This window comes from Balearica regulorum, chromosome 2, assembly GCF_011004875.1.
Source record: "Balearica regulorum gibbericeps isolate bBalReg1 chromosome 2, bBalReg1.pri, whole genome shotgun sequence".
Taxonomy (NCBI): Eukaryota; Metazoa; Chordata; class Aves; order Gruiformes; family Gruidae; genus Balearica; species Balearica regulorum.
Window position 1 is genome coordinate 97,362,049 of NC_046185.1, and position 23,817 is coordinate 97,385,865.

The 23,817-nt window shown below is 43.0% G+C and overlaps 1 protein-coding gene across 1 annotated transcript in view; it reads right to left on the reverse strand.

Annotated features, from left to right (window-relative positions):
* Positions 1-1,391: 1,391 nt before the first annotated feature.
* Positions 1,392-23,817, reverse strand: part of NEDD9 (neural precursor cell expressed, developmentally down-regulated 9) — a 39,015-nt gene continuing 16,589 nt past the window's right edge. The window contains exons 2-7 of the mRNA XM_075745007.1: positions 23,081-23,521; positions 8,736-8,837; positions 7,446-7,547; positions 5,788-7,014; positions 5,383-5,472; positions 1,392-4,007 (exon numbers count right to left, since the gene is read on the reverse strand). Of these exons, the coding sequence (XP_075601122.1) occupies positions 3,498-4,007; positions 5,383-5,472; positions 5,788-7,014; positions 7,446-7,547; positions 8,736-8,837; positions 23,081-23,521 (2,472 nt within the window). The 3' untranslated portion in view covers positions 1,392-3,497. The remainder of the gene's footprint in view (positions 4,008-5,382; positions 5,473-5,787; positions 7,015-7,445; positions 7,548-8,735; positions 8,838-23,080; positions 23,522-23,817) is intronic.

Genomic DNA, 23,817 nt, shown 5'->3' on the forward strand with positions numbered 1-23,817 from the left:
GGAGGGTAGCGGCAGGGGGCTGTGCGGCGTGGGGCACGGTGACGGATGTCCCGTGGGCTCTGCTGAAATGTGCGTATAAATGTCTGACAGAACTGATAATTACTCTCTGACTTGCCCGTTTCAAGGGGGGATTTTGTCTCTCCTCTTTCTCCCTCACCTATCATCCTGGAAGAGAAAGGAAGCATTTTACTAATTAATATGAATTAATATTTACTTAATGTCTGGATTAAGGAGCCAAGTGTGTTCTGGGTTTGCCACTAGTGTGAAGCAGACTTTTTTTTCCCTCGCTGGACATCAGTCAGTCATTTCACACCGGCCATCAACTTGGTTGCCAAACAGCAGCAGTTTTTTGGCAACTGTGTGGGGACACTGTGGCTCAGGGAGGGAGAGCAAAGAGGCTGTGGTTTCTATTCTGAACCATTTTGGTTGTCCAGTCCCTCCTTTGATGTTAGCTGACCTTTTTAAATTTAGCCGAGGAACAAAACGGAGCACTTTTGGGAAGCAGCCCTGCATCGCCGGCTGTCCCCTTGCGAGGACACGACGAGCCAGACGAGCACTTTCCTCCCGAGACTTTCGCTGCACTTAACGCTCCCCAGCAGGAACGTCTTTCGCTGGCAGCCGAGAACTGGCGTCAGCACAGAGCCAGTCCCAGGGCTTTCTCTCTCCTCCTTGTGCTCCCAGGGCATTTGACAGGAGGTAGGGCAGTGCTTCGGCAGCTGTGAAACTGGAAAGTGACTTTTGGAAGAGGATCTGTGATCCTTAAAGCCACGCGGTTGTTTCAGATGGAGCCCACGCCTGGATAATGCTCAGTTTGGGGTGTAGTAGAAGAGGGGTGCTCCTACCATCGGGTTGGGGTGGGGAGGAGGGATGGCTACACTGAGCGAAGCTGCTCTTCCAGTTCCTGCGCGGATCATGGCTTCACCAGTAAATGCTGGAGAGGGGGAGCACGCCAGAATGGCTGGACAGCCGCATCCGTGCCCTGCCACCCCACCTTAACGCGGGATTGTGTGCAGAGGCACTGCCCCGCTCACGCCAAGGACCAGCGCCTCTGCTGTGACGGGCTGGTTCGGGATGCAGCTCACGCTGCGGGAACAGACACCGGGAATGGGGCGGGAGCGTGGCCCCGTGCGCTGTGCACCCTGATGGTTATAGTTTGGATTTGACGCCTTGTGTAGCCAAGTTGTGTAAATGCTGCTGGACAGGCGGAGAAACTGTCTGGCCCTTCCTCGTACACCCTCATGTTCTCACTTCACACTGACCAGTGAAAAGATGGAAAGTGACCTTCTCATTTTAGAATGGCTTTGATAGTATTAGCAAGCAGCAATGCTTCCTTTTAAGCTTGGAGAACTCTGAAAACAAGGAAGAAAAAAAAAAAAAGACCAAGTGTTGCCTTTTTTATATAAAAAAGCTAGTAATTTAATAATTTTTAAATGACTCTACAAGATAACAGACTGTAATACAGGCTTGCCATAAAGGTTCTCCTTTTGAAAGCACAAACTATCAACATAACCACTAAGCTTCAAAACACCTTTTCAAAGAATATATGGTGAAAAAAATGGAGAAGGAGGTCCAAAAGAATCCCGAACAATGCTAGTACAAAACAGGTTCACGTGGGTTGCTCTTTGGCAACTGGCTATTGGTTACAAAAGCATAACTGCCCTTTCTGGATGTAACACCAGAGCCAAGCCCCGGAGCCGATTCCGGGCTGGCGGAGGTTGTGCCGGCTCCCGCCGCCTTTCCAGGAACATTCCTGCAGGCTCTGGAAGCGGCGTTATGCTGACAGCGGTCTTCACTCTGAGACGATACATTAAGGCTGCAAGATTTCATGCGCTGCTGAAATGGTTTCGTTATTGAAGACGACAAATCCTATTTCAATAAGGCACATACTCGGATACAAACTGGGAAAGCGAAGTTAGGCAGAAGTGCCTGTTTTCTAGGTGCTACCAATCTCGTGACTGCATATTTACCGGTGATCTGCTTGCTGATGTAAACGCTCAGAACATGTTGATGTGGGACTACCTTGAATTACGCAAGGACAGTACTGTTTCTGCTTTAAAAATGCCAGAACTACCTGGAATTTAGCTGAGCTGTTGCTCATTTTGAAGCACGGCTTTTATCCTGAGGACCGCAGGCAAAAGACGCTCCGTGACTTATTTTTAGGGGGTTCACAAAAGGCAACAAAGACAAATAAGCTTATATGTGTTTTGGAGCAGCCGGCGTATGTGAAATTTCTAAAGGAGTCTACCACTCTGCTAAGAATTTTTAAGGGTCTAAATTGAAAATTGCGGGGTGGGATTGTGTGTACTTACTGATGGAATGGCCCCATTAAAACAGGAGGTCATTTTTGACAACAGTGTAGTGCAGAAGGACCAGCACCTATGCAACAGAATTTCGAAAAAAGCCCAGTAGTTGAATGGAAGTCAGAATTGCAAAAGATACACTTAATTCCCAAGAATACGTCCTAGAAAAATAAGTGCTATTTCTTCATTAAATTGTGTATATGCTATAGAGATGTTTAAATATCTGTTATTTCAAATTAAGCTGCTTTCTTTCCTTACAAATTACAATTTGTACGTTAGTCCCTCTGGAAGGGACAGGTATTTAGAGACATCGCTCTTCTGCAGCCTCAAAGATGCATCCAATGGATCCTGGGATGCTCTCAGGATAACTCTGAGCCCACAAACAGTAAGGCTTTCGAGCCTAACTTAAATTTAATTGCCAATGCAAGGACATACAAGGTAAACATGCATGAATTTACATTGCTGGGAATCCATCCACATTTTGAGATCCCCTGTTGCACCGTTATTAGAAATAGCAGAATTTGAATGCTGTAAGATATTAAATCCATATGATTCTGCCTTCCTCCTTAGAAGGTTCTGTTTCTTAAATGGCCTACAAATGCTTTTCTCCAAAAGTGCTGTACGCCTTGCTTGACGTGTTGCCTGTTGCAGGGGTGCATATATGCTAGTCAGAATGATGGAATGCTACACGTAACAAAGTAACATCAAGAGGAGAGTTAAATGTCATGGAATTAACCTATAGAAAGTAATTTCTAAGGGAATGGAGTTCTATGAGAACCATTACACTTGCTTCATGGATTGCTACAAGTAGGTTTCACAACCAAGTCCATGTGCCAAAATCAAGATGGAATGAAACAAGAGTGCAGCAACCAGTTAACAAATATACTGAGGAAACAGGCAGTATATACAAAAGATACGCACTGCTTACCCAACGCATCATTTTTAAGGTGCTTAATTGATGTTTTAGGGAATGTAGCAACATATACATATATGCAGTGTATATAAATCTAAATGTGTATTAGAAACATAATACAGAACCAGATCCCTGATTTCATTAGATTCTCTAATGCATACGAATGTATTTAAAATACTTCATAAAAAATATCTAAAAAAAATAAATGGTAACATTTACATAAAAAAAGCTCCAGTTTGTTTGTTTTTCTGTTTTGCCTCTCGGGAATTGGATTCCACTGGCTTTCATGAGGGCACCATTTGGACCAGTGAGAGTCTGAACAACTGTGCGTGATGAGACAGCTCTGTTACTCGGTCCACCATCTTCTGTAGGGCGGCGATGCTGGGGTAATGCAAGGCAGCCATCTTGGTAGCCAGAACAATGCTCTTCAGCAGTTCGCACAACTGGTTGCTGGAGTTCATCACTCTGTTGCGTATGTCCTGAGTCGTCACTTGCCTCGTGAGCATGTCCCCGATGAACACAAGTTTGTGAGCACTCAAAATGACAAATTTGCTGTGAGCCACGAAGATCCGGGGGGGTTGGGAAGCGTTGACGCAACTGAAAAAGGCATCGATGGCGTTTAGGAGGGAGTTGAAGTGAGTCTCGCATTGGTCAGAATAGAATAAAAGCAGCTGGCTGTCATGGGAGGTGGCAGTGCTGTTTGCCGTCTGGAGAGCTTGAGGCGGCTTCCATTTTGAGATGTCGTTCTCTACCGGCTTTGTGATCTCTTGCTCCAGGCGTTGAAACTGATTGATCTGAAAGGCAAATAAAAAGGCTCTCTTCAAAGAATATTCTCGGAAGATGTTGTTATGTATTACGCTTTATGCCTCAAGACATCCCTGGGTATCCTAGATTGGCCTTACGCCAAATAAAAACCACTATATGTGTTTTCTAAGATCTTTTATTTTGGAGAGTGAGGGCTAATCGAGTGCTTTGGTTACCATATATCCAGATACACAGAGTTCAGAAGAGAAAAACATCTAAAATACTTTATTTGCATTTAAAGAAAAACCTCCTGAATTTACAGGCTGTTGCTCATTTGGAATATTCTGAAATCACAAGCAGGAGAGATGGATCCAAGTGGCAATGACTCCTACACAATCTTTAAAAAGCTGCCATCTCTGTGGGATTTTGAGATGACAAACCTTTAACTCTCACCTCCACATTGCTTGTACAATGTTCTGCCATACCATATGGCAACAACATATTGAAGAATAATACGAGGGCAAAGTGACGGCCCTCAATCTTGTATGACCTGGGTTTTTTTAGCATTTAAAGTGATGTTAAGCACAGCGTTTAACTTAATGGTATTGATGTTCACTGAACAGATGTGCAGGCGGCACATGTATTCAGTGCGGTCCAGTGATTCAGGCACTGGATTGCAGGTCAGGAAAGTCAAGTTCTCAAGCTGGTTTTGTGACTGACCCACTGTGAGACACTGCAGAAGTCTGTTTCTCCTCTGTGGTAAACTTTTGGAGACGGAGACTGTTTTTTATTATATGTATGAACTGGGCCCACCACAATGGTGCATTGTATAAAAAAATAGTTTCTTAAATTGAGATGGTTGGAAATTGTTTTCAAGGGAAAAGCTTATTCCTGCCACAAGAGATGTCATTCCAAACACTGAGAGCTGTGGCTGTCCTTCCACTCAGCTACTAAGTGGCAACAAGGAAATGAACAGGGCAGAGATGCTGATTGTCAGAATAACTACTCTGCAGTAAATAACTTCAGCTGTCTTTGGCACAAGCAATCGCTGACGCAGATGCACAGGGCCAGGAAGGTGCTACAACCTTGATGCTCACCATTTCCCGTTTGGAGCAGGACAGAGCCTGTCCTTGTCCTTCGCATTGATAGATCTGTTAATGGTGGAGCCTGACTGGCACACATCCCACCTGGAAAGAAACTAACCTGGAGCCACTGTTTAGCCAAGACCTAATACCTGCCGTCATCACCACCTAGCATCTAGGACTCTCCAACTGTGTGCGCTGCTGTTCCTGCACACCTCACAGCCACGATGCTAGCAGTTGCGCGCTGCTAAGGGAAGGGCCCCTCCTGCTTTATTTGACCAGTACTCCTTATGTGCAAGGAATGCTGTGGTTCAGTGTGATTATTGCACCTGAGTGAACATACCTGATGGTGCTCTAGCTCCATTTTGCTCTGCTTGATGATATTTTCTTTTTCCAGCAGCTCCTTCTGTTGCCTTTCAAACTCTTCTTTCCCCTGTTTTGCAGAACGTAGGACACTGTGTTAAATCAAAACTGCTCCTGAGCTAAATGACAGCTCATAGGTCAAATATTCTTTATATTGGCTTTTTAACTGGTAGCGCACCACTAAGAGTACGGAGAAGAAAAAGGACAGTGTGGCAGAGAAAAAGGCTATTGCTATTATGTATGCAACCATCCTATTTGAGAACAAGCAATAATGTGTATTAGCGTGACAATCTGACTGCTACCTCCCTGCAAACAGCTTTTGCAAACAGAAGCATCGAAAACAACTACTTGGCCTTGTGCAGACAAAGGTGTTGGATTTACCTACCTGCAGGTGAACATAATCGTAGTCATCCATCCAGCTCTTTTCTGAGCTCTCGCTGGTGGTGGTGTGAAGGTGTTGACCTTTACTCAGGAGTGGAGGAAGGGGATTGCAGTGGTTCTGTGCTTTTTCTCCGTGACGCTGCATATGAGGATTGTCATATACATAGTCAGCAGCGTTCATGATATTCTCTGGTATGTTGTTTTTGAAACGTGAGCTGCTCAATACCTGCTGGAAGAGCACCTCTGCGTTGACGCTGATGGTAGTGGTCAGTTGCTTGGCATCATCCGGGACTGTCCTTGCCACCATAACAAACCGATCCAGGTCATCACACTTGTTCTGCAGTCTGTTGACAGCTAGAACATTCAAAGACCAGTTGTAGCTGTTCAAGTCGTGACTGGTTTGGGTAAGGATCTGGTGAGAGTCCTCCAGCCTTTGCACCTCCCTCCTCATTTTGTTAAGGAGGCTGAACTCGGACAGGCAGGAAGCATTGGCTGCTGATCCTTTTGCAAAGTGGAGGTACTCCAGCAGCGACTGCTCCACCTTATCCACAGCAGTGTGAATTTCATTGATGTGTTTCTCCATATATCCATAAGACCGCCAGTCTGCTGTAATGAAGGCCATGAGGTTATTGACAGCTGTCTCCACCATCTGCTGGAGGCGATAAAGCCTCTCTATAGCAGTGTCTGGATCAAGGATTAGTCTTTTGTCCTGTGCCGTTGATGCTGAGAAAGAAGAGTCTTTTGACGTTGTTGAAGATGTGGACATGTTACTCCTTGTGCTTCCTGTGCTGGAGAAAGACAACCTATTTATCCCATCAGTCACATCCTGTAAGCCTTTAGTGTCTTGGAGGACTGGTGGTGGTACATCATATACTCCTTCTCTTCCTTCTGGGATGAGACTTTCACTGAATCCTGTCTGTTGTCCTGGGAATGCAATTCCCCTTGGGGTATCATAAACATCTTTTTGGGGTGCAATTTGCTGTCCAAGGAAATGGTTTTGATGGTTAATAGGGATGTCATAAACATTCTGTTTCTGTGGCACTCCATCCAGCAATAAAAGGCTCTCAGGAGAAAATTTATTAAGTTCTTTCCCAGTTGCTTTGGTGATGGGAGGAGGAATATCATATACTCCTTCTGGTCTTATGCTGTGACCCACTGGAGACGAAAAATCTTGCAAATTTTCCCTCAGGCCTGTATCATCTCCGCATGCAGATGGAGGTGTAGCATAGACCTGAATCAAAGAAAGCAAACCATGAAACCTTTGGCTAGAATAGCAAAATCTTTTACATTTTCCATATGGCCTATAAAATGCTGGGATGGAAGATCTGCCATTGACAGCCACTTATCTTGAGTTTGAGCATCAGTTTTAGTATCTTACTTTTTAACTTTCATCTTGATGCAAACTCTCATAAGCAGCGAAATCCAAAAAGGCAGCATGCTGCCACAAAGATAACGTAGGTCTAATTATCAATTCACATTCTATAACGTTAATAATTTTGATGCAGTCCTTCACTTTACCAGTTTTAACAGTTTAAAAACCTAAGGAAATCTTTAAAGTATTGAATGTCCTTTTCCTTCAGGATCATACATGAACTCTTGTTTAAACATGTCTTTGGTCTGATATGAAAATACAGGATCTTGCGGAAACAGCGTAAAACTTACCCCTTTGGCGGGTGGTATGTCATAGACTCCTAAAGCTTTTGCTTCTCCCATGGGAACTGGAAGTACAGGCCCCTTAACCGATGTGGGGGGAATGTCATATATCTAAAGAAAGAATAAATTGGTTACAGAAACAAGTCACCTCAGGAAAGCTCTGATCTCAGATTAGTTTTCCTGATTTCCGTGTTTCCTCTCTAACAGCCTGAAGATGATCAGAGCTCTTCAACTTTGTTTCATATGAGAGAGCTGCTTGGATTTGCCTGGTACTGTGGACAGTTAGGAGGAAATGCGCTTTGCTAGGTCCCCTCTGGGCAATTGTGTGGACAGCAGGCTGGAGAGACGAAGTCATGTCTGACTTCCATCCCAAGAGTTAAGTCAAGGCCAGTCTGCTACAGATACCTGTTGGGGTGAACAGGGGAGCAGTATATTCATGTGACCAGAACTGATCACGCCCTTACTAATAGACATTAGAAGGACTGAGGAATAAGCTTGTACTAGTACACACTGGACTCTGTGAAACCAAGGCTGCCCCTGTCAACATTGCCTATCTGCTTTATCGGGTATGGTGTGAGCTGTCTTACTAGCAGACAGTACAGCTGTCAGATGTTTCAGGTATCCCACTCGGTGGCATGTCCCAGTGGGTTCTGCATGTGGTCCAAGGCCACTATCTGAATGTCTCTTAACCCAGACATCCCAACATTTGGTGTCAGACTGTGTTATGTACTATCAGGCTTCCATGTTGTTCCCCAGAGGAGCTGCTCTGTCAAAAAGCCATGGAGAGGTGCAGGGTTGTTGAGTTACAGGTCCTGCAAGCATCCACTCTAGATGTCTCTGGTCTTGGGGATTGAATGCTAAGATATATATGAACAAAGATGTATTTCAAGTTCAGCACCATAGTGCGGTAGATATGTGGTGAAAACAATTCCCTGCATAGTAGCTGTTCATCTAGGCGATAATTGTACCCTTAGTGAGTGAATTACTGTCAACTGTGCAACAACAAAGTAAGGGGAAAAAACGTTCCCACGCAGCAAGTTTATTCTGTTTAGATATACTCTTTGATCAAAACACAGAAAACAAATGGGACTTTTGTATTTGGTGTGCTGCCAAATCTTAGTCAACATCAAATACAACTTTGAAATACTTCTGCACTCTGTGAATAAGCCGCAGCTTATAATTAAAACATATTTTCTCTCTGAAATGAGAGAACGAACTTGCTTTGCTCGTAAACCTCTGCTAGAAATTCATCACCCCTTGTACCCTGTCAGTGCTGTTGGCAGTTTTATTGGTACCTACCCCTTGGAGAGGGCGAACGGGGGGGATATCGTAGATGTCCTTCTGGTATTTGGAAGGGAATTCATAAACATAACCTTGTCCTGACCTGACGGGAGTTATTACCTGTGGGATAAAATAAAAAGAGGAAACATAAGTCTTTGAGGATCTTGGCATGTTCTCTCTGTGACTGCACAGGGTATAAATGATTAACATTCACGCTTTATGTGGCAATGTTAGTAACACAAGTCTACATATACTTCTGACAACTGAACATTGCAAAGTCACTATTAGTAGCTACAATGCACCATCCTTCTCTTCTAAACCAGTTCTGACACAGCTGCTTGCTAGTGCTACTGTGTCTTCTACATGTCAAGCACAGATTCTGCAGCAGGTCTAAAAGAGCTTGGTCCCTTCTTCCCGTTGACTGTCCATTAGCACAGACCACACGATGCGATGGTTACACGACCCACTCACTGAGATCAGGGCTATGTCCACTCTGCCCCTCCCACTGAGGTGCTGAGCGTCCCCACTTCCCGACAGAGGCTTAAAATACTACGTTCAGGCTCTGGGAGTCTTCCGCCTTTGCTTGTGGAGGTATTTCCCACCTACTCTGGCAGGATGTCTTGTGTTACTGTACTCCACAGCACAACATCCAGGATGACTGAGTGTGAGCCCTGGCTTTGGAAATTCTTTACATAGAAAAGCTACGCTTAAACTTTCCAAAGCAGGACATTAAATTATGCTGTCTCCATTTGGTTTGTCTATATTAGTGGCTAAGAGATAGAAAATGTTAAGCCATTCTTCAAGTATATAATGCAAGAACAGCCTCTGGAGAAAAAAAAAAAAAGCTTAGGATTTACTTTTTTTGACATTTTCTAAACCATTAACTACCATAATGACTTCAAATAAAAATCGGCGAAAAACAAATGCCTTGCGTCTTGGACAGCATCTGCATGGCAGAACTTCAGTATAGTGTGGTATAAAAGAAATGTTACCTAACCCTCAGAAAGAGCTGGGTTTATAGTGGAAATGCTGACATCTTAACCTCTGCTGGTGCTATTTAGCTCTAACAAAAGAAAATATAAATACTGTAACCCAAAGGCATAAAATGACAAATTACATAGGCCCATACAAGATGCAGCTCTGTGCTCAGCTGGGGAGAGTTCTGTACCAGAGCTACCTAACTGTCTTTAGAAACGTAGGCAAGATGTACAACAGAGTTTCTGTCCAAGCGCTCAGTAAAGATCCCGTAACAGTTTTTGCTGTGAGGAATCCTAGCATCCTGGCCAGATTTCACAGTGAGTTTTACTTGACTGAGGTCTGCAGGGGAAGTCCCTGATGCTAACCTGCTACCTCCTCTCTGCTACGTTAACCACACAGGCTTTTCGTTTTACTTGCTGCCCAAGTATTGCTGAGTAATCTCTGGCCTGTGTACCATCAAACAGTCACTGGATTTTCCCCCTGAGGTGACTGCCATACCAGTCCACAGGTCTGGTTCAGCGTGAGAAGCCCAAGGCAGTGTGCCTGGGAGCGCCAGCCGCTGCACTGGCTGCGTGTGCCTTAGGTGGGGAAGGAACCTCCACGCCTGGCAGGGAGGGAAGACAGCAGTTTTTGCAGCTGCTTTTCCTTGAATAAGCATCAGTGGACAGGAACTGGAAGCGATACGGTCTCCAGAGTGCTGGGTCAGTTCGCTGCCCACGAGTAAACTCCTGTTGAATTGGATGTGGGGTTAATAGGGCTTACATACATAAGAGTTTTTTAAAAAAGAATCTAAAAATGTATTGAATTTATGACAGACCGTTCCTCTCCCCCAGAGTCATGTACTGCATTGTAAATGGTATCTACAGACAAAACTTTTAAGAAAGTTTTCCTTTAAGTTACTGGAAGCCTCCCATAATGGATCACTCCAGATATTATCCCTCCCAGGCCACTCTCATGTAATACTGGGATTATTTTGTTTGCCTGAGAAACTTCTAACTTGTATCAACATCGCTTCCTCGTGCTTTTTCTGCCAGTGAGGGCTAGTCATAAGACTAGTACAGTTTGCTGTGTGGCTTTTGCATCTTTTTTTTTTTTTTCCAGTTGAGTGCTGCCAGTCAAATGCTTTCCACCCAAGTCAGGAACAGAAAGATTTGCTTTTAAGCAATGTTTACTCAGAGGTTCCTTCCAGAGGCTTCAAAATTGCAACCACGGCGTTACTTCAGTAATGAGTCACTGAGTGTTTAAAAATGATCCTCTGGGAGAACAGACAATACATAGTAAAAACAAAGGACTGTTTCCTGGGTCACCCGTTTCCACAAACCCTTCTGCTACTGTGAACACTGTGGCATCCTTGGTTGCTTGCTAACATGCTGGGAAACTGCTCAACCATCCTAAACCAAAAACACCCCAGACTGTTCATGGCGGGCAGCTGCAAGGCCCACGCCAGCCCTGGAAGTGGGGAGGACCAGTGCACTGCTGCACTTCAGCTCTGCTTTACCTGCTGGCTGTTGCCTAGCAGGACGAGGCTGGGAGTCAGGCTGCGTCAGGCTCCAAAATGGCAGATATTGGTCCCTCAGTCTGAAATTTTTATAACCCCTTGCTCAGCTGTGGTCTACTCCAGAAGCTGAACTCTATCCTCAGTCCAGGTCAGGAGTCAAATTTGACCAGATCTTCTCCAGACCTCAGATGTGTGATGCTCCTTACAGTCCTGCCCATGGAGGAGATGTACAGCACCTCTGTAGAAGCTTTATGGCACCTCAGTTCTTCAAGGTTTGCACACTTCTGAGAAGCCCCTTTACGCAGGCTCACGTAACCGTCTTACCCATCTCATGCCTAAAGTCACTCAGGATACATTGACACCGCTACTCTCTCCTTGCTCAGAGAATTAATTTCCATGAGCAAACTCGAAGAAAAGTCACAGGCCTCTAATACAAAAAAAGGAGCTGATGCAAGCAGCACAGGTAATAAGGCATGCACAAGTAAAACCACTCGCTCTTGTTGTCACAGGTAAACATGATATTTTGCTTTTGAAAAACAGAAGCCCCAGTGGCAAAGCAGATGATACCCTTACACCACGGAGCCTGGAACGTACGCGGAAGAGAAGCTGCGCTGGTGCCTAGTATTCACAGGGAGATCCTCCCTCGCTCTGCACGCAGGAGGATCATGCAGCTGCAGTCATCCTTGTAGCTCATCCTTAGAGACCCTTCCCGTTTTTCAGAAAAGGCTGACATACCAGATGCTATACAAAAATCTTACACTACTACAAAGCTGCTGTTTTTCCTTACTCTGCTGTGATACAATCTTAAATAACTACTAGACCGGTCAGATGAAGGAAGCTGGTTTCACTCAGGGCTGCAAGACTTCTTTTATCACGTACTTTGACACTTTCACTCTTTCCCAGGCTTGCCTAACCCAACATAGTGGTCAAGCAGGGTCACTCCTTTTTTTGGGGGTGAAACAAACACCTCCTCTGGGTGCCTCCTGCTGTTGTCAAAAGAAGTGAGAGGTTAAACCACCAAATGCCTGCTTCTGGGTATTGATGAGGACAGCCTGCCTACACGGGTGACTGTGGGCAGAAGACCTGAGCTACCTGCAGGCCTGTGCTCAGCAGTGCACTCTAATTAAGGTGGCATTTATTTTCCAAATAAAAACGCATCAGAGGCTTTTCTGTCTGCTCCTTTTTAGGCTTCTGAAACAGCTATATGAAAGACAGAAAATATGACTTTAAGAAATCCAGCAACACCCAGCAACAGCCAAGGTTTGTTGATAACATGAAAGACAACTCTTTTTTCTCCCAGTGACTCAGGTATATTTTCCTGTGTGGAGGATTATTATCCAGTAACAACATGCTTTGAGCGATTTCATCATAAAATCCTCCTCAAGAACTGATCTGGTCTGCACCGAGTACAAGAACGTTTCCTGTTGTACCTCCACTCCTCTTCCCTTCCAATGCTTTTCATTAGGTTTAATGTGCCTCTGGACTGCTCGTTCCTAGTCAATTCAGAACAGAAGCAGCTCCTCACCAAAACACATCTTGAGTGAACACCTGGTAACAGTAATTAAGAGAATACCCACGCTACTTGACAAAGTGAAAATGTGGAGCATTTGTTCTGACTCTCGTGTCTTCAAGACATGACCTCAGGTGGGGAGCCAGGACATGTGGTCGCACCGCTTCTTCTATATGAGGGAGAGGGAGATAGCTGGGTAGGTGAAGTAAGAAACCCCCCAAACCCACTATTTTTAGAAGTAACTTTTCATTTCAGGTATTCACCCATAAATTTATTAATTGAATTTGCTGCTTCTGAGTAGAATGCTCAGCCCTTTCAACACATTGTTGAACCATTTTTTGTGGGGTTGAATGTCTGATGGCAGTTTAGTTTTGAAGATGGACTTCAGAAGGAAGGAGGTGGCTGCAAAAGAAAAGTTCCAGAGCAGCCCCCTCTGGTACTTAGGAATTTATTTCACTGAACTTCTGCCCTCATGAGGATTCTTTTTCCTTTTACCTCTTCTTTTTTAAGAATGCCTGTGGTCATCTGAGTTTAAATAATCCTGCATTTCAAACCACCAATTTTCTTTGTTTACACGTTAAAGGAAACAGATGGTGCTCCCACAAACTATGTAGCCCAGCATTCTCAAAACATTGTTAACCACTTAATCCATGCAGAACAACTAACGGGGACCAGGTTTGGCTCTGGTGAAATATGTAATGAGCCTACTTCAAACTTTCAGCACTGCAAAACAAAGACAATTGAGCAGAAAGTTTGTTCTGTTCTTGCTGAAGACCATGCTCTTCCAAAAGCAATTACTTGGGTCTTTTCTATGCCACTGGCATGTTCCTAACCAGGAAAAAGAGCTGAATGTGCATGTACTTTGCAAAATATTCAGCCCTGTGGTTCATTAAATCCCTCTTCCTTAAATATAAGGGGAAAAAAATCCATTCTGTTTCCTCTAGGATTAAAATGGATGTTAGGCTGCAACAGAGAACATTCCTAACTAAGGCAGCAACAAGACAGTTTTTGTGCTTATGGCAGAAGCGCAACACTGTATTTTACATTGTTTAACAAGGACAAAGGGTGAATCAACCTACTGAAGCCAAGAGAATTACTTTAAATTCATAGTAGTAGTGTGGAGGGCAGAATTCAGCCTGTTCCCATGAACAGCAATGCCTGATAAGCAGAATGATGGGAAACAAGCTTCACCAAATTTTACAGGTGAGAGAACTGCAGCAGAGGTGTGTTCCACTTCTACAACACCGTGCCTCAGGACGTAGGCAGGAGAGCTGAAAAGGGCTATTTCCCAGTAGGGCCTCTTAACCCCACTGACTGCTTTTAAAATAGATCAGTGCTTTTCAGAGGTAGAAAAGAAGAGGCATGTGAAGTAAATTTTATATATTTATTTTAAATATGGATGAAGAATGGTATTTAAATATGTTCCCTCCCATGATGCTCTCCACCCCATGGGTAACTCTCAGCAGTTGATGAGCTACTGCCATCAACTGCTGCTAATCTCAGCTGTCAGTTCTCTGTCTATTAAAATCAGCTGCAGAGTCTTGCTCTGGAAGAGGCTAAGTGGTGGTGCATAAAATGGGGCTGTTATAAAGCTTGGAGATGGGAAAAATGAATCAAAATGTAAGTAAAAAAGCATGTTTGTTTTCTGTCATAAAGTATTTCTGTAAATTTGATACAAAACTCTAGTTAAAATTCCTCTTAGGTGTATATGTAACAGCTACCTGGGCTCCCTTAGGCTTGTAAGGAGAATAAAATAGCTAAAAAGAATATGGGGAAATTGTAAGAGAGAGAGAATTAGGGGAAAATTCCTAATCCCTACTCTCTTGAACTCCTAGTCCTTTGGAAGACAGTGGCAGGAGCCATTGAACTATGCTGGATCAGGCAATGAGCTGTCTCTTAGCCCTTCCTTCTGTTCTGCTGCATGTACTTAAGGAAGCCAGGTGTGTCTCCTTAAACATCTGTTTTCCCTTGGGAAGGGTTCTCTGGCTAAGTTGAACTGCAAGAAGGTTGTATTAAAGAAAAGAGTCTCTAAGGTAATCTGGGTATTTGAAAGAACCTGGCTAAAACTCTGCCCTTTTTACAGAAAGTACATAGTGTTTCCTTGCCTGTCTCTTGTAAACTGCATCAGGATTTCCAGTGACTGATAATTAATTTCCTGACAGAAATACCCATTGTATCACTCAATACTGTCTGCTGCAAAAAGAGCAAAAGTGTTTTTACGAAGCAGTAGCCCTGACTTACTTATTTGCTATATACAATGACATACAAGTGTTTCCTAGCTGTCAGTGAGTAAAAGTTGGGGTTTCATTCTCACATGTGCTAAGGATACTCGCTCTTAATAATTGTTTGGTTTTGTAAGTTGCTATAGGCCTTAGGATTATAAAATCATAATATTTTGTTTTAAAATAAATAACGTATGAACACTGGGTCACTATAAAATGTTCTAGTAGAGTATTTTCTGCCAAGACTGAACCATTGGGGAGCTTTTGATCAAAGCTCACAAGCTGAAAGAGGGGAGGAAGACTACAGAAGCATTTCTTCTAATGCACCAGGCTTGTAGCTGCAACTATGAGTTGGTTTCTAGTGCTATGAGCCCCAAGGTTTCTGGAAATCAAGAGAAAAATCAACAGAAATGACTGTATTTTTTTCCCTGGGCTAAGCGAGTTATCAGCTCTGTGTGGTGGAAACAAATGTGGTATTAACACATAGTGATACTGCTGCTTGTCTTGATGAGGTGTTCCTCTGTGAGTTTTCTGAGAAGTAAGATTCAGATCTGTGAAGATAAGGATACATGACAAATACTACCCTAACACAGACTGATTTATTTCTTGATGTTGCTTTCATCTTCAAAATACCTGCTTATTTTCTCATATGCTTTATGTCCATTTGCTGTTCAAGACCAATACCTATGAAGATCTGCTTTTTTGCTCTAAATGCATATGCAGTCAGGGCTAAAGCATGCCAGGTGTCACTCACGGTGTGTTAAATTAAAAATGCTTAACTTTGCAGGCTAAGGGATTTAAGCAGAAACTTTTAAGTGTGGCTATGAAGTGCCTCACCAGTAGATGCCCAGTCTTAAAAAATGCCCCCATGGTATTGTAATGCAAATAACAAGTAGTAATGAAAATGGGTGTTACTCTTCTCCTTCTGAGGTCATATTAGTTCAACCAGATTTATGTAGAGCAGAGGTTGTGAAACCAATTTAAAATAAAAAATGTGAAATGATGTGCTGGCCTTGATTCAAACCCTCAACTGCTGGTGATACAGGTGTAGCCAACTGCTTTGAAACTAGCCTAATCCTGACTTTTTAACTTCTGGTGTGACTTTTTTCCATTAACCAGCACACAAAAGCAAGTTCATTACACTACTTTTCAGTTTTGTGTTTTTCCTAAACCTGAAGTGCAGGCTTATTGTCTTTCCAAACAACTTTTTTTAAAAAAAAAAAAAAATCTGTGGAGTTACATAAATGACCTAAGCTTGGATTAGCATACAATTACAGGGCTGTATCAGGTGTAGTGGAATGGTGTTGACTTGCAACAGCTGTAGCTTTGGATTATGGTGTTGAATTTTTACTTGCTGCTGGTGTTCATGATCACAAACTAAATGCAGACACAAAGGTCTGTGTCTCTCCAGACCTTACTGAATGAGCACTACAAGGCACAAAAAAAAGCTCCTGCTCTCTCTTGTGTCAACTCTAGGGTTTTCTGCCAGTTATGTTACGAGCAACTTTTCTGCTTGCCTGCCTTAGTGCTGGCTGGCCTTGAGTTGCAAAGCTAACTGGGAAGGGGTATTTCCTAGCTTCTGATGGAGTCATTCTTGCTTACAAAATGTGATTAAAAAGAGTTAAGCCATCACTTCTGAGGATGTCCCACTTTGGGGAGGAAGAGAACGAGACAGATGAGCAAAACATACCTGTTGTTATTAAATTCTCAGCATTTTTAAGAGAAGCATGAAAGAGGATACTTGTCCAATACTCTCACTATGAGTTTTACCAGTGCCATCCCATGACAATTACTCATTTTTAGACAGATAGTGACATCACTGTTTTGCAATGTGTTGGCCAAGAGGGCTAAAGACCTAATGTGTTACAGTACTGGTGATCGAACAGGCGCGCATTCTGAAATAAATGTCTGTGGATGGATCTTATGGAGAAACTAAATCCCCAAATTATTGTGTGATAAGTTCTTCTAGTGGAGAAATATATGTATCTGATAAAGCTTTCTCTGGAAACCTGTGATTAAATTTAAGCTAGAGTTTTGATTAATGAGAAGTGTGTAGTGAAACTCAGCACCTTAGCATTTTGGTATCTTGCTTGTGATAAATACTTAAATAAGTATTACCACTGCTAATTAAAAAAGAAAAATGGAAATGTTTCATGCCAGACTTGTGGAATGATGATATTCTGATGCAAATCAGTTTTCCTCCAAAACAAAACATCTACAAAATCATCAAATGCCTGCAAAGCCTTTAGATTTCAATAGAACTATGTTTTCTGACTGTCAGCAACCAGTCTTCATCTATCCGTTTCCTATCTCCAGAAACCACACTTCCTCCTTATGATGAGATTCACTTTTCGAATAATCAGTTTTCCACTTGCCATTTTGTAAAATGCTCTGCTGCTGTGCTTGGATTTTAGTACTTACAGGGAAATTCAGATTACCCAAAATTAGGGTTTGATTACATCTGAAAACACACTAATCAAAGGTCCAGTTGGGGCTCCTCCTTGGTGTTTAGAAACCTTAAGCTTGCATTTTTCTTTTTATTATTATTATTTTTTAAGATTTGATTCTGCGTTTGTGCCTGTCTAGGCAGATTTGTGTCCCTGAGGACCTCAGTTGTTGGATGAGATTGCAGGACTGGCCTTTCTTTCTGATACTACAGGGAAAAAATGCATGCCTCTGGTCTACAAATAGAACTGATTAAAAAGAGCCCCGTGCTTAGGGAGAAACAAGGAGTAATGTTGAGGTCATATGTTTGCTCAGCCTAATAAAATGCAGTCTTTTTCTTAAAATACTTCTCTACAAATCACATCGGTGACTAACTACTGCTTACTCTGACTTGCGGATGAGGGTTTCTTCACTACGTGGTTTTTTTCATGGAGACCGCTGAGGATAGATTAACTGCACAGGCTTCATATTGGTAAAATGGCTTTTCTCCTATTAATGTCACACAGAAAGTTACAAGCGAAACTCCTGAGTCTGAGGAAAAGGCTGCGTGCTGTTTTTAACCACTGAGTTTTCATTTAATTTGAGGGAATTTCATCCTTTAAAGTGTGCCTCACGAAACAGAGCACCGAGTGTTGAGGTATGTGTTACCGTTCCTGCTGCACTCAGTGCATTTGCTGTGTGTTCAGCAGTTTTAATACTGAAGCAATGTTTTGTTACGAAGGATACAAATTCCCAAAGTAGAACTTGTAATGTGAAAGCAGAAGGAAAGAGAGACTGTAAGATGACTGCTTGGGCTACTTAAGTAAATGATATCATAGGAAGCTGTGTCATTTCAGACTTGAGGGTAAATGGGGACATTGTTCTACCTTGGAATGTAAATACATTTTGCCAACAAACTATGAAATACTAGATATGCTCACATTCTTTTTTGATGACAAAATGTATCTACCACGCAACTCTTTACTATGTTTAATGTATGTCTCTCCTTATTTCATAAATGTGAAAATAGGCAAGAAAAAAGATAATAATGCAAAGGCAGGCTTATTTCACAGAATGGTTTGTGTTGGAAGGGACCTTAAAGATCATCTAGTTCCAAACCGCCTGCCATGGGCAGGGACACCCTCCACAAGACCAGGTTGCTCAAAGCAACAAACATTGTATGCAGCCGTTTGTTTCTTCCCAGCTAAGACAGTACTTGTTATGACGTTTCTCCTTCCAATTAAACATGGTTAACTGGCTTCTGCTACTGAAGTCTGTGCCAGAACTGTCAGGGTGGTGCTGCTTGTGGGGTGGTGTTTCTACTTTCTCATGGATTCAACCAACATGACTCTTAACATAAGTAAAGATCAGGGAACAAGGTCCGTTCCCGTAGCTGTGGCTTACCCAAACCTCCTACTAAGGGCAGTGAACTCTTGAAAAAGGTGGAGATTGCAGGATGGCGGGGTGTGACACCCTTGATTTGTCAAGGGCATGTTTATACTTGGAAATAGGCCAGGGATGTTCTTGTGTGAATATGAGTTCCTTCCCTATTCTGCTTTATCCATTTTTAAAAGGTGGATAAATCTGAGTGTTTCCTGAACTGTAAAGTTCTAGTTCAAACAGACCAACAAACAAAAAAGCTGGTATGTTCCAAGCTGGCATCAATCTGTATTTGCCTGAGTTAGTCCACGCCTTGTGGGAGCTGTAGTTCAGGGCTGGCAACCCCTGCAGTGCAGCCCCTTCCCTTGTTGAACAGCTGTGCTGCATCAGCCTCATATTCTGTTTTGTGCTCATTTCCCTTGATCAAAAATTCTCCTGAAAGCTACTGGTTCCTACAGAAAGCTTTCAGAATTTGTTAAAACTGTTTTCCAACAAGGAAATGTTTCCCTTAAATCTTTTGGCCAATGCTATTTTCAGGATGGCAGGGATGGCACAACAGATCGGTTAGGGGAAACCCTGAACCAGAAAAAGAGTATTTTAATTATGGTGGTGAGTTTTTACATGCTGTTTTCCCTAGTTTAAAACTCATGTGTGAACTAATGATTAATCACAGAGGCAAAAGAGCTTTGTGCTTTGACAGCACCTTTCCCAAAGGATGTTCTGAAAGCAGTCTGCACAGGATGAGTTCCCTCATAACTACCCCCACATATTTTGCAGATGAGATTGCTGAGGTGCAAAAACACCACTCAGGACTATGCAGAAGTCTGTGGCAAGGATAAACCCCAGGTTTCCTGAATGTCAGATTTGTCTGAAGGTTCCTTCTCTTTGCTGGTTGCAGCAAAAGAGAGCAAGTTTGAAGGCAGAGCACAGAAAAAAGGAATAAATTCTAAGATACAGCTTTTGTATCTTTATGTTCCTCAGATACTTTTCACACTTAAGGGTGTAACTGTTTTGTGACTAAACTTGCAGCACAGTTATAAAAGCCGGGGGCTAACCAAGGCTAATTTTAAACTATCCCTCATTATCTCTGTTATTTGTAGGGTGAGTTTTAGAAGGTGGTATTTTTATTTGATAGAAGGAGCCGATACAGCTCAGTTGTCAACAACTAGCTTGGCGAGGATCAATTCATCATTAAAATTACCTGCCTCAGGACTCCTTTTTAACTTGCTTTGCTTTTCTGGCTAACGAGATGTGTTACCTCAGCACAGCTTTATAACATGCCTGCTGTTGATTTACTGTTGCTTGAGGCTAGACAATTCCTGCCTGACAGCAGTTCCTAAGCTTTGCCTGTAAAACTTGTACAGCAGCCAAACCACACATTTGCACAACGAAAATGGGCAAACGTGCACAGAAATGGATAGGATAGAAGCTGCTGCTGGTCCTGCTTAGAATGGTGTCTAGAGGACATGGTCTTCTCTTGCTACCCACCGGTTTCTGCTGATGGAAGAAGGCAGAGTGGCTCACTTGTGACGTCTGCCCCAATGGCTTAAGTCGGAGAAAGGCGATTCATCGTTTTGGAAGTTGGAGCAAAGATTTTTCAAAATCAAATGCTCAAGATTTCCAGCTTTCCTTAATACTAAGGATTGTTTTTACTGATCCCTAGAGGAGGAGGAGGATTTGGAGGACAGACCATTTCCGTAGACAAAGGAGACAAGTGCTGAAGTGCTTCCCCTTAATTAGGCTTTTCTTTCACAAAGGCATTGGGAGATAGCTGGAGCTGTAGCAGTAAAAAAGCAGTTTTGCAAGGTTAGGGTGCTAAAGAATAGAGTAGGTTTTACCTCGGGCTCGTCCCTTACTAAATACCCTACAGTTCTCTCTTGTCTACCACGGTTTCAATCCCAATGGGCTCTTTTTAGTGTAGAACTGAGCAATTCCAAGGGACTAGAGATGTGTCTGCCTCTGATCAAAGCATGAAGTTTGCAATCCCATAAACCTGCCACTAACACACAGTAAATACTGAGTCTTGGGGGTCTTAGGCTGAATTAAATTTAAAGTCAGGATTAAAGTGATCCTTTCCCAAGTAAGAAGAATTGGTTAGCGCTAAGGAGGTTGGTAGCTACTTTGCTGAGGGTAAAATGCTTTATAAATGTGCGTGTTTAGTTTATTCTACAGTCGGCAGCACAGCCACTCGTTCTTATGCAGTGTAACTGACCTTTCATGGATTGCAAGAAATTAAATGAGACTAATTATAAGTCAGCCAAATAAATGGTCTTAATTTTCTAAAGAAGGTGACTTGAATTCAGAAAAATGCATGTTCAAACTTGCTGAAAAATTTCTAGGCAGAAACTTGGAGAAAACGGGTGCTTTAGCACCTCTGATTTTTGCATTTCAAAAAGAAGTTTGCAGTTAACCAAAATCTTTGTTTTAATTTTGTCAGTGTATCTATGGTTTTAACACAGTCCCTGCAAAACGTCCTATTAGTTTCAGTGGAGTTGGAGAGGGCAGGAGGGAGAAGAGACTTTGCATGCAGTTGGAGAATTTTTCTTCCTTTCTGGCAGAACATGCACGCATTTGCATTATGCTAAGTAAAGTATGCTAACGGTCCTTTAGGCAGGTCAGGTCCTACAATTAAAATACACAGCGCTAATTCTAAGCTAATACCTTGGGCTTCCCAACAGACTTCAGCACAGCTCTGGAGTATGGTGCATCTCCTGTGGCCCAAGCTGGCCAGCTGAGGTGTCTCTGCATAGTGCTGTAATGTTTCATGCAGACACACACTAAAATGGGATCTCTTCTGCGCTGTCCCATCAATAGGTGCAGGTGATCACCAACTACTTTGGAGGGTATCTAAATGCTACTGTGTATAGGTAAACTATACTGCCCCAAAAAAGATTTCACTATATCTAGTCTATAGGGAAAGAAGAAAAGGAAAGAAAAGATGTGAGATTTCTCAACAAAACTCACATAATTGCTCCAGCAAAGATCCTATCTCTACCTGTGCAGCAAGTACAATTTTCTCATTTTATCTTCCTGCACACCCTACAAAGCATAATTGTGGAAAAGCTGAGCAAACAAACCTCTTTATAACTTGACTTGGAAGAATTTCACAGGTTTTTTTTTCTCTTGCTCAGAAGGAAAAAATCCATTTATTCTTATCAAGGAAAATTAAATTATAACAAGGAAATAAAAACATTAGAAGATGTCTTCCAAAGGCCTGATATGAAGGCTGAGTTGTGGGTGATGCGGGTGGGGGTGGGGGGGGAACCCCAAAACTTGCCAATTTACATTGGGAGATGAAAGTTTAAGCCAGTCAGAAACTTCCTGACAGACATCATCTGCTCACATAACTCGGGTATAAATGCTATGCTTTAAGCTCTAAAGGGAGGGAGGATGCTAATAGCTGGATCTGTTGAGCTGGGAATGAAGGGACTGTAGGAACGTCTCTGGCTTGGTAGTAACGTGTCTGAAGGCCAGGAGACTCCCCTTCCTCCCTCAGGTACTGTCCCTAACCCTTTTCAGCCACCGAGGTGCTGTGTGCCACCAGGGTGCCTGGCAAGTACCCTGTGAAGGTAAAATGAGGGAGTGTCAGGAGATGGGGAGAGCTTGAGGGCGACAGCAGGAATAAGGGGGGAGCCCACATAATGCAACACCTCTCACTGGAGCCTTGAGAGATCTCAGCTGCTGCAGTAACGACTGAGTCATGGAGCTGTTGCAGCTCCCACTTTCAATCAAGAAATTTAGCTGTAGATAAACATCAAGTGCACCCTTATAAACTCGAGGTTGGGCATTAAAATATCCCTCATTATCATCATCCTCCTGCCCCTCGCTCTTCCAAGTATGGGCCTTGTCTCATTAATCATTGCTTTCTCTTTGTAGTTTAGACCCATTGGGACTTCTGCAGCAAGGCAGTACATCATTTTTAATTAAACAAAAATTACTTGGGCAGATGATGTAACTGTTCATTAATTTGTGGGAGAGTTAATCTTACCACAGCAGCTCTTTTGAGCATGTAATGCAAGACTGCCATAGGCCAGATGTGCTGCAGCCTCCCTGGGGAGACTGTGAGGACACAAGATCACATACTTCCCCTCGCTTCTAGCAGCTGTGGTAGCACAGCTTCAAAGTGCTGTACTGTGTATCTCAGTAGCGAATTAAGCAAGCTGTTAAGAGCTGGCCCTTTCCTTTCCTCCTGCAGCAGTAAGGTTACCACTGTAACTTTACATAGTTAAGATACAGGAAAGATAAATATATATATAAGTCCACAGGCTATCACTAGATGTTAACCATTTCATTGGTGTCAGCACAAGTGACCTGCTTTGGAGCTATGACATGAAAGCGAACACACACACACCTTGTTAATCAAAGCTGGGCCGTCAATACATCTCTGCATGGAGGGTGGCACCTGGTAAATATCTTGTCCCACCAGACCGTGACCAGTGGGTATTTGGTAAATTCCCTGATTCAGATGGGAAGGTGGCACTTGGTAGACAGGGTCCCGTGCTGAGGCATGAGAGCTTGGCACTTGGTAGATCTTTTGCTGGTTGAAGGATTGATGCATCAGTCCTGAATTGGACATATCCTGGCCAGAGGGATTGTCGTGTACCACTGGACCTATCAGGAGTTTCACACGGTTGCCTGGAACGATGCCTTGCCGGCCGTGTAAGGAGCAGAGCCACCATCCTTCAAGACCTTTGGTGTTCTGTTCTATCACTGTCAAGATGTCTCCTTTGCGGAAGGCCAACTCTTCTGCGCATTCAGGGACATTATCATACAGGGCTCTTGCCATAAGATTCTGTAGAGAAAGAAGGGCAAGAAAAACAAATGAACAAACAAGCTAGAATTTTTCTAAAACTTCAAGCACGTTCTGGGCAGAGAGAAATAAGAACTGAATTTGAAAAAGTGTGCGGGAAATCAAAATAACAGAAAATAATGTAGCACAGGATTCCTCTCTCCTAGTCTGGAGAAATGAGAGTGTTATGCATTAGCAATGCTGCCAGTGAGAACTCTTCCAGTAATACTAGGTCAGATAGAAGCTCCTTAAGTGGTCTAGTCACTTGGACAGAAGTCAGGAGAGTTCTGCTCTTGGCA